General features: G+C 40.9%; 1 protein-coding gene across 2 annotated transcripts in view; it reads right to left on the reverse strand.

Moving 5' to 3' along the window:
• NTRK2 (neurotrophic receptor tyrosine kinase 2) overlaps positions 1–15,964 on the reverse strand; it is a 399,796-nt gene that overhangs the window by 313,063 nt on the left and 70,769 nt on the right. For both annotated transcript variants that reach the window (XM_029203241.1, XM_029203242.1), the window contains 3 exons: positions 15,617–15,753; positions 14,968–15,100; positions 12,221–12,526 (listed from right to left, as the gene is read on the reverse strand). In XM_029203241.1, the coding sequence (XP_029059074.1) occupies positions 12,221–12,526; positions 14,968–15,100; positions 15,617–15,753 (576 nt within the window). The remainder of the gene's footprint in view (positions 1–12,220; positions 12,527–14,967; positions 15,101–15,616; positions 15,754–15,964) is intronic.

Here is a 15,964-nt window from a genome sequence, read left to right on the forward strand (position 1 = left end):
TTTAAATTCCAAGCTCAAACACCAGATATGAATGAGTCATTTGGATCCACAGCAAAAGACAGGAGTTAACTCATTAAAAGTAAAATTTTTGAGGTTCTACCTATTCCATTTAGTTTTTCTGTTCAACGGCTTCCACAAAAAGAGAACATTCGAAGGGGTGCTTAATTCTTTATTGCCTGCAATTTCTGCACACTTTCAGCTGAACAGCTTTCCTTCCTGCCTTCCATGAGTAGATCCTGCCTAATAGCGGGACGGGGACATCCCTGGGAATTAGAAGCCAGGGTAAAGACCACCACAAACAGAAGCAGGGGACAGAAATGAAAGCCCAAGTGTTTCTTCATCTTTCATCATTTTATGGGTGGTTGCAGTGTTTTCTATTATTGGGAAAAAGGGCTTTGTTTTATTGCCTGTTGGTGGGTAGCCCAGCGCCCTCTGTTTGTTAAACCTCCAGACAGATCTGACAAATTGTTCAAAATCCTAGGTTTCTAGTACAACAGGATGTTAAGCAAGACTCTCCTGCCTTAGTAACCGACACCAAAGTGAACATGAGACACTCACAGGCGGAATTCACAAAGGAAATGGCTGAGAACTGAATCCACTGTCCTTTGAAACATCTGATTCACGCTGAGACTTCAAAAGGTCCCAGAGAGAAGAGAAAAAGGAAGGACTTATAAAGAAGTTTCTTTGGGGAGAAGCGTTGCCAACGTCACCACGCCACCATGGGGCTTCCACCGGCTGCGCTTGAGGACGTGCCCTGTGTCCTCTGCAGGTGAAAGGCTCAGAGGACAAGTGTCTGGCTCTGCCAGAGAAGGCTCAGGCCACCTGTGGTGGAACGTTTGGGTTCCACCTGTACACCCAGAAATGTCAGGCAGAACAAGGGATCACTAGGGTTCCCCGTGGACCAGATGGAGGAAGTCCGCACGAGGAGGCCAGAGGGACCCCCAAAGCTGCATTCCTGGGTGCTGAGGAAGGAGGTGCTTCCAGCAGCCAGAACAGAAATGCATTTATGTCGTGGGAACTGCAGGAGAGGGGGCTGCAGAGAGAGGAATCTCCACACAGGTCTCCAGGAAACAAGATCGGTGAATCGGCATTGGACACCACCAGGTCCCAAGAGCACAGAGCCACCAGCCAGCACACTTCCCCGCCCTCTGTACCCCAAGCCCAACCCCTCCACCTCATTAGCGAGCTCCAGCCCCCGCCCCCATGCTGCCAGCCCAAACTGGGAGGGGAGAGGACACTGACCCTCAAAACAAGTCCAGAGTTGGTTTCTAACTCAGAAGAGACATCCTGTTTCTCAGTTGAGATTTTGTCTGCAACCTCAAGTGACCAAAGGATTGTCTGTTACTCAACAATGAGCAGAAAAATCTTACTTGGGTCAGAGCTCCCATCCAGACCAGTGACTCTCACACTTGGCTGTACATTGGAGTCACTGGGAATCTCAAAAAAGGAAAAATGCCAAAGCCGGAGCCACTGAATCAGAATTGCCAGAGATGGGCCCCAGGAATGTGTCTTAAACAATGAAATAAGATAAAACAACAATTAAAACTCACCGGTTGATTCTAACGTGCAATATAGAGTGCGATGCTACTGTTCTAGGAACCCGAGAAGATTACTCTTACTGACTAAATTGTAAAGGGCCGATGGAAAACCAAAACAAAATGAAATTAATTTGACCGTCACCAGTTGTGCTCTTCCATGTGTTAGAAAGATAAACACCACCATTCTCTAGATTGCACTGCATGTCGTGCTTTAGACATAACTCAGAACTGACCAGAGCAGAGTTCAGTTCTAAGCATGGGATCCGAAACAATCGATCTAGTGTTTGAAGTTTGGGAAAGTCTTTCCTCCCTTTCTCAGTTGCTAGCCAGGCTGCCAGTGATGATCAGATAGAAAAAGCACTGGCCTGGTACCCGGGCCCTGCTGACATCCGAAAACCTGATAACACCTGTCCCTCCTCACAGCACCCTGGCTAGGGCTGGTGTCTGGTATCGGACTCGGCAAGGTCCCAGCACCCCGGAGAGACGTTATATGGGGATCTTTACTGCCTTTCTCCCAAACTCACACGCCATCGATGGCACCCTCCTGGCCTGGCTGATGCTGGCTCAGGGTCTCTCTGCCCCATCCTTGCTCCAAGTGGAAAGCAGAGTGTCTGCCACCACATCCCGCGTTTCCACACCATGCTGTGCGAGAGGCAATCGGGAATGTCACTAGGTTCAGTCAGCCATCCTCCTCCATGCTCACCCATTTTTCTTTTATCAGGGACTTTTTGTTTATTTGTTTTTATTTCTGTTTTAATTTCTTTCAACACGCTTCATTCTCTATCTCCAAATAACGGGTGAATTCCTAAACAAAGGGACCATTTCACAGAAATCTCAGTTCTGAGCTGAATGAGGAACACACATGCCCAAGGACGAAAGAGCTGCCATTTTAATTCTTCTGGCTTCATACGGTGATGCAAACAGCTTCACAGGGATCCCAGGGTGCCTGCTTCCTGGTAAGTCCAGAAACTCCCAGTGTGAAAAAAGGGGATCTCATCAAAACAACTAGGAAAAAAAGTAGCTGAAACTTCTTATCATAAAGATTTGTGGGAGCTAAACTTCTTGAGCAATTACTATAAGATGACAGCAGAAATACTGAAGGGCTATAAATCCAAATGTGACCTGATGTCCTTAACTTGGAATGTACATTTAGACCAGAAGGGAAATTACATATATATATGCTATTTGTCTATTTTTCTTTAGTTTTAAAGAAGGTTAAGAGGGAAAGAAAGCAATTCTAAGAAAAGCCATTATCTGTGGGCTATGGCTACAAATCTCATAAATACCCACAAAGATTCTATCACACAAAGCCAAGTAAGGTCACACTCTAATTGGTCCAAGTGGTTTATGGCCCATAAGGCCCATTTATATCCACTATCAACCCGGGCCAAGTCTCTTTCATTTCCACTTTCATTTATTACTCCTTGATAGCTGGTCCTTGAGTAAATACTTAAAATGAAAAAAAAAATCAGACTTTTCTTCATTTATTACTCCTTGATAGCTGGTCCTTGAGTAAATACTTAAAATGAAAAAAAAAATCAGACTTTTCTAAAAGCCGTATTTACATTGAAGATCTGATAAAAAGGAATAAATGAACAAGAAAATGGAAAAAAAATTGAGAGAAGAGAACATCTTTATAAAATGCAGCTTAATTTTTGTTTTAGATAAATAAATATTTCCTTTTAAGGGAATATTTGAGAGACTCCAAAATATTCTTATGCCAGAAAACCATTCTTTCCTATCACTAGCTAAGTTAAAACTAACAAAAGTGATCGATAAAAATGAGGCCACAGAGATAAGAGGAGTTAAGCTCTACCAAATATTGGTACCATACAGAAATGTTCAAAAGAAAATACATCAAAATCCTATCTAAAATAGAAGCTACTGGCTTTACACTGACAGAACAGTGCTCATATCAAAGCACACAGACCACTTCTAAAACTTTTAAACACCAGACCTTCACCCTGGAATCAAGTTCACCTCCAACTGTTTCAAAAGTCAGTTGTTGGCCAAATTCACATAAAGTCTGAAGTTTAGTTAAGAGTAACATACCAATGTCAGTTTCTTAGTTTTGACAAATGTAAGTAATGCAAGATGTTAGCATCAGGGAAACAAGGTGAGGCATATCTGGGAACTCTGGATACCATCTTTGCAACTTTTCTGTATATTTAAAATTATTCACAAATCAAAAGTTTATTTAAAAGCAGACAAAAAGCACTTGTCCCAAAAGCAGTCTCTGAATTTAACTATAAAGCTGTCATCCCTCCAAACATGCAGGAAAAAGAACATAGCAATCTAGCTGTTTACTACAGCAAATGTAGCCAAGCAACTAAACTCTCAATTAAGAGGAAGATTTAATGAAACAGACAACAACTGCCAGGGTGTCTGGGTAAGTCAGCCAAACATAGCTTGTTTTATGTGCTCCTGAAAGGCTGTTTGTAAATCAAACTTATATAATTCAAATCACATTTTGAGCACACTAAGGAAGTCTGTGCATTTAAAAAGCTGTTGAGGGGCTTTTTGGAAGATGGCAGAAGAGTAAGACACGGAGATCACCTTCCTCCCCACAGATACATCAGATACACATCTACACGTGGAACAACTCCTACAGAACACCTACTGAACGCTGGCAGAAGACCTCAGACCTCCCAAAAGGCAAGAAACTCCCCACGTACCTGGGTAGGGCAAAAGAAAAAAGAATAAACAGAGACAAAAGGATAGGGACGGGACCTGCACCAGTGGGAGGGAGCTGTGAAGGAGGAAAGGGTTCCACACACTAGAAGCCCCTTCGCGGGCGGAGACTGTGGGTGGTGAAGGTGGAAAGCTTCGGAGCCGCGGAGGAGAGCACAGCAACAGGGGTGCAGAGGGCAAAGCACAGAGATTCCCGCACAGAGGATCAGGGCCGACCGGCACTCACCAGGCCGAGAGGCTTGTCTGCTCACCCGCCGGGGCAGGCGGGGCTGGGAGCTGAGGCTCGGGCTTCGGTCGGAGCGCAGGGAGAGGACTGGCAGCGTGAACACAGCTTGAAGGGGGTTGGTGCACCACGGCTAGCCAGGAGGGAGTCCGGGGAAAAGTCTGGACCTGCCGAAGAGGCAAGAGACTTTTTCTTGCCTCTTGGTTTCCTGGCGCGCGAGGAGAGGGGATTAAGAGCGCTGCTTAAAGGAGCTCCAGAGAAGGGAGCGAGCCGCGGCTATCAGCGAGGACCCCAGAGACGGGCATGAGACGCTAAGGCTGCTGCTGCCAACATCAAGAAGCCTGTGTGCGAGCACAGGTCACTATCCAAACCTCCCTTCCGGGGAGGCTGTTCAGCCCGCCACTGCCAGGGTCCCGTGATCCAGGGACAACTTCCCCGGGAGAACGCACGACGCGCCTCAGTCTGGTGCGACGTCGCGCCGGTGCAACGTCACGCCAGCCTCTGCGCCGCAGGCTCCACCCGCACTCCGAGCCCCTCCCTCCCCCCGGCCTGAGCGAGCCAGAGCCCCCGAATCAGCGGCTCCTTTAACCCCGTCCTGTCTGAGCGAAGAACAGACGCCCTCCGGCGACCTACATTTAGAGGCGGGGCCATATCCAAAGCTGAACCCCGGGAACTGTGTGAACAAAGAAGAGAAAGGGAAATCTCTCCCAGCAGCCTCAGGAGCAGCGGATTTAACCTCCACAATCAACTTGATGTACCCTGTATCTGTGGAATACCTGAATAGACAACGAATCATCCCAAATTGAGGAGATGAACTTTGAGAGCAAGATTTATGATTTTTCCCCCTTTCCTCTTTTTGTGAGTGTGTGTGTGTGTATGCTTCCTGTGTGAAATTTTGTCTGTACAGCTTTGCTTTCCCCATCTGTCCTAGGGTTATATCCGTCCGTTTTTTTGTTGTTTTTGTTTTTTTCTTTTTTTACTTAAAAAATATTTTTTTCTTAAAAATTATTTTTTAGTTTAATAAATTTATTTTATCTTACTTTATTTTATTTTATTTTATCCCCTTTCTTTCTTTCTTTCTTTCTTTCTACTTTTTCTCCCTTTTATTCTGAGCTGTGTGGATGAAAGGCTCTTGGTGCTCCAGCCAGGAGTCAGTGCTGTGCCTCTGAGCTGGGAGAGCTAACTTCAGGACACTGGTCCACAACAGACCTCCCAGCTCCATGCAATATCAAATGGCGAAAATCTCCCAGATATCTCCATCTCTACACCAACACCCAGCTTGACTCAACGACCAGCAAGCTACACTGCTAGACACCCTACGCCAAACAACTAGCAAAACAGGAACACAAACCCACCCATTAGCAGAGAGGCTGCCTAAAATGATAAGTCCACAGACACCCCAAAACACACCACCACACGTGGACCTAACCACCAGAAAGACAAGATCCAGCCTCATCCACCAGAACACAGACGTTAGTCCCCTCCACCAGGAAGCCTACACAACCCACTGAACCAACCTTAGCCACTGGGCACAAACACCAAAAACGACGGAAACTACGATCCTGCAGCCTGCGGAAAGGAGACCCCAAACACAGTAAGATAAGCAAAATGAGAAGACAGAAAAACACACAGCAGATGAAGGAGCAAGGTAAAAACCCACCGAACCTAACAAATGAAGAGTAAATAGGCAGTTTACCTGAAAAAGAATTCAGAATAATGATAGTAAAGATGATCCAAAATCTTGGAAATAGAATAGACAAAATGCAAGAAACAGTTAACAAGGACCTAGAAGAAATAAAGATGAAACAAGCAATGATGAACAACACAATAAATGAAATTAAAAATACCCTAGAAGGGTTCAATAGCAGAATAACTGAGGCAGAAGAACGGATAAGTGACCTGGAAGACAAAATAGTGGAAATAACTACTGCAGAGCAGAATAAAGAAAAAAGAATGAAAAGAACTGAGGACAGTCTCAGAGACCTCTGGGACAACATTAAACGCACCAACATTCGAATTATAGGGGTTCCAGAAGAAGAAGAGAAAAAGAAAGGGACTGAGAAAATATTTGAAGAGATTATAGTTGAAAACTTCCCTAATATGGGAAAGGAAACAGTTAATCAAGTCCAGGAAGCACAGAGAGTCCCATACAGGATAAATCCAAGGAGAAATACGTCAAGACACATATTAATCAAACTGTCAAAAATTAAATACAAAGAAAACATATTAAAAGCAGCAAGGGAAAAACAACAAATAACACACAAGGGAATCCCCATAAGGTTAACAGCTGATCTTTCGGCAGAATCTCTGCAAGCCAGAAGGGACTGACAGGACATATTTAAGGTGGTGAAGGAGAAAAACCTGCAACCAAGATTACTCTACCCAGCAAGGATCTCATTCAGATTTGATGGAGAAATTAAAACCTTTACAGACAAGCAAAAGCTGAGAGAGTTCAGCATCACCAAACCAGCTTTACAACAAATGCTAATGGATCTTCTCTAGGCAAGAAACACAAGAGAAGAAAAAGACCTACAATAACAAACCCAAAACAATTAAGAAAACGGGAATAGGAACATACATATCAATAATTACCTTATATAAATGGATTAAATGCTCCCACCAAAAGACACAGACTGGCTGAAAGGATACAAAAACAAGACCCATATATATGCTGTCTACAGCAGACCACTTCACACCCAGAGACACACACAGACTGAAAGTGAGGGAATGGAAAAAGATATTCCATGCAAACGGAAATCAAAAGAAAGCTGGAGTAGCAATTCTCATATCAGACAAAATAGACTTTAAAATGAAGACTATTACAAGAGACAAAGAAGGATACTACATAGTGATCAACGGATCAATCCAAGAAGAAGATATAACAATTGTAAATATTTATTCACCCAACAATACATAAGGCAAATACTAACAGCCATAAAAGGGGAAATCGACAGTAACACATTCATAGTAGGGGACTTTAACACCCCACTTTCACCAATGGACAGATCATCCAAAATGAAAATAAATAAGGAAACACAAGCTTTAAAGGATACATTAAACAAGATGGACTTAATTGATATTTATAGGACATTCCATCCAAAAACAACAGAATACACATTTTTCTGTAGCGCTCATGGAACATTCTCCAGGATAGATCATATCTTGGGTCATAAATCAAGCCTTGGTAAATTTAAAAAAATTGAAATTGTATCAAGTATCTTTTCTGACCACAACGCTATAAGACTAGATATCAATTACAGGAAAAGTTCTGTAAAATATACAAACACATGGAGGCTAAACAATACACTACTTAATAACGAAGTGATCACTGAAGAAATCAAAGAGGAAATTAAAAAATACCTAGAAACAAATGACAATGGAGAAACGACGACCCAAAATCTATGGGATGCAGCAAAAGCAGTTCTAAGAGAGAAGTTTATAGTAATACAATCCTACCTTAAGAAACAGGAAACATCTCAAATAAACAACCTAAGCTTGCACCTAAAGCAATTAGAGAAAGAAGAACAAAAAAACCCCAAAGTTAGCAGAAGGAAAGAAATCATAAAGATCAGATCAGAAATAAATGAAAAAGAAACGAAGGAAATGATAGCAAAGATCAATAAAACTAAAAGCTGGTTCTTTGAGAAGATAAACAAAATTGATAAACTATTAGCCAGACTTATGAGGAAAAAAAGGGAGGAGACTCAAATCAATAGATTAGAAATGAAAAAGGATAAGTAACAACTGACACTGTAGAAATACAAAAGATCATGAGAGGGCTTCCCTGGTGGCGCATTGGTTGAGAGTCCGCCTGCCGATGCAGGGGACACGGGTTTGTGCCCCGGTCCGGGAAGATCCCAAGTGCCGTGGAGCAGCTGGGCCCATAAACCATGGCCACTGAGCCTGCACGTCCAGAGCCTGTGCTCCACAACGGGAGAGGCCACAATAGTGAGAAGCCCGCATACCAAAAAAAAAAAAAGAAAAAAATATCATGAGAGATTACTACAAGCAACTCTATGCCAATAAAATGGACAACATGGAAGAAATGGACAAATTCTTAGAAATGCACAACCTGCCAAGACTGAATCAGGAAGAAATAGAAAATATGAACAGACCAATCACAAGCACTGAAATCGAAACTGTGATTAAAAATTTTCCAACAAACAAAAGCCCAGGACCAGATGGCTTCAAAGGCGAATTGTATCAAACATTTAGAGAAGAGCTAACACCTATCCTTCTCAAACTCTTCCAAAATATAGCAGAGGGAGGAACACTCCCAAACTCATTCTACGTGGCCACCATCACCATGATACCAAACCCAGACATGGATGTCACAAAGAAGTAAAACTACAGGCCAATATCACTGATGAACACAGATGCAAAAATCCTCAACAAAATACTAGCAAACAGAATCCAACAGCACATTAAGAAGATCACACACCATGATCAAGTGGGGTTTTTTCCAGGAATGCAAGTATTCTTCAATATACGCAAATCAATCAATGTGATACACCATATTAACAAATTGAAGTAGAAAAACCATATAATCATCTCAATAGATGCAGAGAAAGCTTTCGACAAAATTCAACACCCATTTATGATAGAAACCCTCCAGAATGTAGGCATAGAGGGAACTTTCCTCAACATAAAAAGGCCATATATGACAAACCCACAGCCAACATCGTCCTCAATGGTGAAAAACGGAAAGCGTTTCCACTAAGATCAGCAACAATACCAGGTTGCCCACTCTCACCACTCTTATTCAACATAGCTTTGGAAGTTTTAGCCCCAGCAATCAGAGAAGAAAAGGAAATAAAAGGAATACAAATCAGAAAAGAAGAAGTAAAGCTGTCACTGTTTGCAGATGACATGATACTAAACATAGAGAATCCTAAAGATGCTACCAGAAAACTACTAGAGCTAATCAATGAATTTGGTAAAGTAGCAGGATACAAAATTAATGCACAGAAAATCTGGCATTCCTATACACTAATGATGAAAAATCTGAAAGTGAAATCAAGAAAACACTCCCAATTTATCACTGCAACAAAAAGAATAAAATATCTAGGAATAAACCTACCTATGGAGACAAAAGACGTGTATGCAGAAAATTATAAGACACTGATGAAAGAAATTAAAGATGATACAAATAGATGGAGAGATATACCATGTTCTTGGATTGGAAGAATCAACATTGTGAAAATGACTCTACTACCCGAAGTAATCTACAGATTCAATGCAATCCCTATCAAACTACCATTGGCATTTTTCACAGAACTAGAACAAAAAATTTCACAATTTGTATGGAAACACAAAAGACCCCGAATAGCCAAAGCAATCTAGAGAAAGAAAAACAGAGCTGGAGGAATCAGGCTCCCTGACTTCAGACTATACTACAAAGCTACAGTAATCAAGACAGTATGGTACTGGCACAAAAACAGAAAGATTGATCAATGGAACAGGATAGAAAGCCCAGAGGTAAACCCACACACACATGGTCACCTTATCTTTGATAAAGGAGGCAGGAATGTACAGTGGAGAAAGGACAGCCTCTTCAATAAGTGGTGCTGGGAAAACTGGACAGGTACATGTAAAAGTATGAGATTAGAACACTCCCTAATACCATACACAAAAATAAGCTCAAAATGCATTAAAGACCTAAATGTAAGGCCAGAAACTATCAAACTCTTAGAGGAAAACATAGGCAGAACGCTCTATGACATAAATCACAGCAAGATCCTTTTTGACCCACCTCGTAGAGAAATGGAAATAGAAACAAAAATAAACAAATGGGACCTAATGAAACTTCAAACTTTTGCACAGCAAAGGAAACCATAAAGAAGACCAAAAAACAACCCTCAGAATGGGAGAAAATATTTGCAAATACAAACACATGAAAGAATGCTCAACATCATTAATCATTAGAGAAATGAAAATCAAAACTACAATGAGATATCATCTCACACCAGTCAGAATGGCCATCATCAAAAAGTCTAGAAACAATAAATGCTGGAGAGGGTGTGGAGAAAAGGGAACCCTCTTGCACTGCTGGTGGGAATGTGAATTGGTACAGCCACTATGGAGAACAGTATGGAGGTGCCTTAAAAAACTACAAAAAGAACTACCATATGACCCAGCAATCCCACTACTGGGCATGTACCATGAGAAAACCATAATTCAGAAAGAGTCATGTACCAAAATGTTCATCGCACCTTTATTTACAATAGCCAGGAGATGGAAACAACTTAAGTGTCCATCATTGGATGAATGGATAAAGAAGATGTGGCACATATATACAATGGAATATTACTCAGCCATAAAAACAAATGAAATTGAGTTATTTCTAGTGAGGTGGAAGGACCTAGAGTCTGTCATACAGAGTGAAGTAAGTCAGAAAGAGAAAGACAAATATCGTATGCTAACACATATATGGAATCTAAGAAAAAAAAATGTCATGAAGAACCTAGGGGTAAGACAGCAATAAAGACACAGACCTACTAGAGAATGGACTTGAGGATATGGGGAGGGGGAAGGGTAAGCTGTGACAAAGTGAGAGAGTGGCATGGACATATATACACTACCAAACGTAAAACAGATAGCTAGTGGGAAGCAGCCGCATAGCACAGGGAGATCAACTCGGTGCTTTGTGACCACCTAGAGGGGTGGGATAGGGAGGGTGGGAGGGAGGGAGACGCAAGAGGTAAGAGATATGGGAACATATGTATAGGTATAACTGATTCACTTTGTTATAAAGCAGAAACTAACACACCATTGTAAAGCAATTATACTCCAATAGAGATGTAAAAAAATAAATAAAGAGTTTAAAATCAAAATAATTAATTAATTAATTAAAATGCTGTTTAATAAATACCAGGATAACAGGAAGATGTATTGTGTAATGAGAATTATTGCATTCTCGTTTGGTGAAGGTGGCTTGCAGCCATCACCTGTGTCCATGTGGCTGCCTTGCGAGCCACACTAGTACATGCTGCCCAAGCAGCCCCTACCCCATGAGCCTCCAAGTTTCTGTTTTCCCTTCCCCTCTGCGAGGCTGTTTTTGTGTGGCTTTGATTAACTCGGGACTATTATGGTGAGGAATTCTAATCATGGACAGGTCCCAGTATCCAAACACAGGGCTCAGTCTCTACAATAGTACCAGGTATTTGGGCAACACAATCAAGCAAGTAAGAATACTTCACTGAGCAAGAGTAACTGGAGCAGGTAAATGCATGACATCATCCCTGCTTTTACTGAGGCTCCCACTGAAATTCTTCTGCTGACCATGTACCGGACTCCTGATGCCAGCCATCCTTTTCCCAACCCAAACCATTGGTCAGATTGGAACTTTTACCACTCCTAGAAAAACAGTTCAGGATCCCATCAAAGGATGCCAAAACTCAGTCAGCCCAGGTAAGCAAAACATTCCACAACACTAGTTTCTCATCCATGGATGAGAGAGCAGGATTCTGAGTCCCAAATGGATAAGGGACTAGAAAATATATCTTAAATAGTTCATGAGCCAACCAAATACAGTTCACCCACTCACAGATTTGTTTGGGTTTTGCCATTGTGGATACAAAATCTCATGTAACACTCGAGAGAAAAATAATGTGTGTTTATCAGAATATTGTTCAAAGTTATTCATCCCCATCACCTCCATGGAAAGAGTATGAATCCTTGCCCCTGGACTTGGCTTTGGCATGATGTTGTCAGTAATTGAGTGATATACCCTATCTTCTCCCCAGATGCAAAAACTTCAGGTACTCACCATCATCGATTCCAGGCCAGCCCATGAAGTGAGCAGAAATCTGTTTCTCATCCTTCCCATACTCATTCTTGGCTACTAACTTGTAGTCCCCATTATTCATGTGAGTGGGATTATCCAGCTGGAGGCAGCCGTGGTACTCCGTGTGATTGGTAACATGGATTTTAGTACAGATGTATTTGGATTCATTCAAAATTGCCCCATTATAGAACCACTGAAGCGCTGGTTTGGGGTTGCCTTTCACAGTGAATGGAATGCACCAGTGGTGGTCTGAGGTTGGAGATTCGAGAAATGTGATAGTTGGAGCAACTAAATTGAAAAAGAGAGAGTTAATAGCATCAGAAAGCTCAGAATTCTCCCCATCTCCAGATCTCTGTGTCATCAATAGGGGATTTTTATTCAACCATTGTTTGGTTTAAGAAAACACATGACCCACAACTCTGGAATCCATCAATATTTTGTATCATCATCAAGGTTGATTTAACTTCTACAGAGAGCTTCAGAGAGACTCCTTTCCCTGCTCTGCTTAAAGCCCATGCATTGTAGTCATTTTCACATCTATTCAGTGTGAGAACCAACTCCAAACAGATTCCTGAGATTTCTGACAGTGGAAAGCGTTCATTTGAAGTTTACTTTGGTTTCTAATATATATGCCTTTGATACTAGGGAGATTAATCACCAAAACATTGAGGACTACTATTTTTACAGGACTTCACTAAATAATACAAATAACGACAAAACTGACTTTGCAAATCTTGCCTGAAGCCCTGATCTTGCATAACTTTTCTAAAACAAGTAAAACTGGTCAATGCAATGAATGTTGCTATCGATGTTGATTGACTATTATAAAGTCTGATAAATTGATAATATTTTTCACCGATGGTCAATAGGAAACTCTCTTTAAAAGCACTACTTTTCATTACAGTACACCCATTTTTGCTGGAACTGGAGATATCAAAGTTTTGATCCTTTAAATGTCTGAGGTCCTATCTAAACCTGAACAAACTAGAGATTATTTTAACCTGAAGTATAAAGCACTTTGTTCTTAGGGGAAACAAACATTATCAAGTAGCATCTTTAAACAGAGTACTTATCCTGAGTAAAGCTATTTAAAATCCCTCATAATTGTTTATTTTTATGTGATCTGACTTTGATAATTATAAAATCAAGGACTGGAAGAGACCTTTGAGACCTAATAGCATCATTTTTCAGATGAAGAAACCCAAGTACAATAAGGTTAAGTGACTTGGTCAAGGTTACTGAGTGAGGAAAATCTGGAACAGGAATCCAGATCTCCTAATACCTAATCCAGTAGCCCTTCCCCTCATGCACTGCTTCCTGGTTGTATACATTCATCACACAAAGCGGGGGAAATCATAGCCTGCTAACAAATACACTCTGAGTGGGATCACTGCAAAGGATGTCTCAGTTGCTAATATTCTTTATCACTTATTCCTTCTACTTGTTATCTAAACTTTGATAGACAAGGCCAATTCTCAAGACCATGGAGACTATATAGATATTAACCTAAACTGAGAAAAATTTGAATTGGAGTGCCCTTACTTATAGGTCTGTGTCACAAACACAAGGACCACGATGGGGCAGGAACAATACTTACCTTCCTCCTACCAGCCCAGGTGCCCATGCCTAGGCCTCACTTTTTCCTGTCACCACACTCAAATTAGCTTTATGTGAGGTGTTGACTTAAGGACATAAAGTTGGAAACTGGTTGCATGTGTTTGGGGATGACATTGGCTTCAAGCTTCCATGTGGGTCAAAATGATGAGAAATTATGAGTCCAGGACCTTCTGGGCATCGGGGTAGTATTGACAGTGACGAAAGGTTGGTGATTTCATTCACTCCAACAATCACATACGGAATGTGTGTTATAAGTGAATGTTAACCAGTGTATCAAACCTTGTGCCTACATGTGTGTAATGCATATTCATACTTACACACATGCACACTCGTGTTTTTCTCATCCAAATCCTAATCCAAACAGAGTAAAACCTCGTTACTTTATACCATGGCAGCTCAGAATTTCCACTCATGTGAAGATTATGTATTTTTTACTGAATACATACACCGTTCACACTGAATGCAACAATCTGGAATGTTAAGTTATATGTTGTATTGCTTATGATACTGGAAAATAATGCACATATGCTTAAGAAACTTTAATATCGTATGTCTTCAGTAGAGAGAAATTTAAAACAGTTATAAAAGTTTTTTTGCAGGTGATAATAATTTTCAGTCATTTAAGTAGGACTCCTCCAATTCCCCACAGAAGCTTGATGTCAAATAAATGGGGTAATTTTTTTTTTGTATCAACAGTATAATTAGGTGTTTGTGAACAGCCAGCTCAGTACTTTAGGTATCACAACTTTAAAGGTTCATATTGTTTTTACAGAGAAAAAAAATTTAGAAACTGGTTTATCAGAATTTAAACTACAACTTATTAACAAAAAGAGGATAACCAGCTCAAAATACGTTCTATCAAGACAAGACAGGGGAAGGCACAAGAGGACACGCTTAAAATCGGAAAAGAAGCTTAAAGATAACGCGTGAACAAGAGAGATTAGAAGAAATAGGACAAGTGAAAGGGGCTGATAATATTTCTTAATTAAGGATACACAAAACACTGCATATACTTTTTTAATGCACTAAAGCAGCACCCAGAGTGCCCCAACCACAAATGTAGGTGTAGCCACAATCATCTATTAAAAACACATGCCGATCTGATTACGTACAATGTACAGTGAGGTTGACAGAATCTTGATCTTCTCCTACAAGATTTTCTGCCACACAAGAGATTTGCTTTCCACTGTCATCAGATGAAACGTTAGTTATCCTTAAGGAGCCCTGTGTGTGGCTTGTTTCATTCTACAAATGAATTAACAGACAAACATAATCTTGGTTAGGACTGAACCCAAAGTAACAAGATTTGGGGTTTCTTCCCCTAACTGCAGAAAATCATCTATAACATCAGAAAAAAGTTTCTAGCCTAATCGGGCTTAGGCAAAGGAGTTAATCAGAAGCTATTCTATTTCTCTAGATTTCAATTATTTAATGTGTGAAGTTGATTTAATCCTTGAATTCCTACCTACTTTCCTCCGACGGAAAAGATCACAGAGAGTCACTCACCTTGCTCACAGTGACATAAAAAGCTTACTAGAGACCTACAGACTTTCCAATCTATGGGGTATAAATAACTAAAATGCAACCTGCATTAGTCTTTGTTAAGTAAGAATAGGTAGAAAGTAAATGCACAGCAAAAACTCACTGTAAATCTCTCTATGTGGCCCTATAAAATATTAAGTGATTTTCACTAGGTTAATACAATCTCAAGTTCTGAGACACTCTCATCTCTATGAACGCACAGTCAAACACAAGCCTTACCATATGCTTGGAAACCAGATTACCAACATCCCAGTACAAATTCGGAACTGGATCGCCTGCAACACTACAAGTTAATGTGATAGACTTTCCCTCCTCCACAGTGAGGTTAGGTGCAGCCAAATTTGCTGATGGCAAACCTGTGCAGCAAGGAAAGTAAAGGAAGACATATACAGATAGCTGCATTATCAAAATAACAGCAACAAGCTGAAAACTCTTTCTGCTTTAAACTCAATAATTATTTACTTTCTGAGACTGATTTATGTTGATCTGAAAAGGTGCCAGATTGATGAGCTTTACAGATTTGATGTGAACTAAAAGATATGTGATGAGATCTGAAAATAAATTTTG

The sequence above is a fragment of the Monodon monoceros genome, unplaced genomic scaffold (genome assembly GCF_005190385.1).
Source record: "Monodon monoceros isolate NGI ecotype Baffin Bay Population unplaced genomic scaffold, NGI_Narwhal_1 Super_Scaffold_5, whole genome shotgun sequence".
Lineage (NCBI taxonomy): Eukaryota > Metazoa > Chordata > Mammalia > Artiodactyla > Monodontidae > Monodon > Monodon monoceros.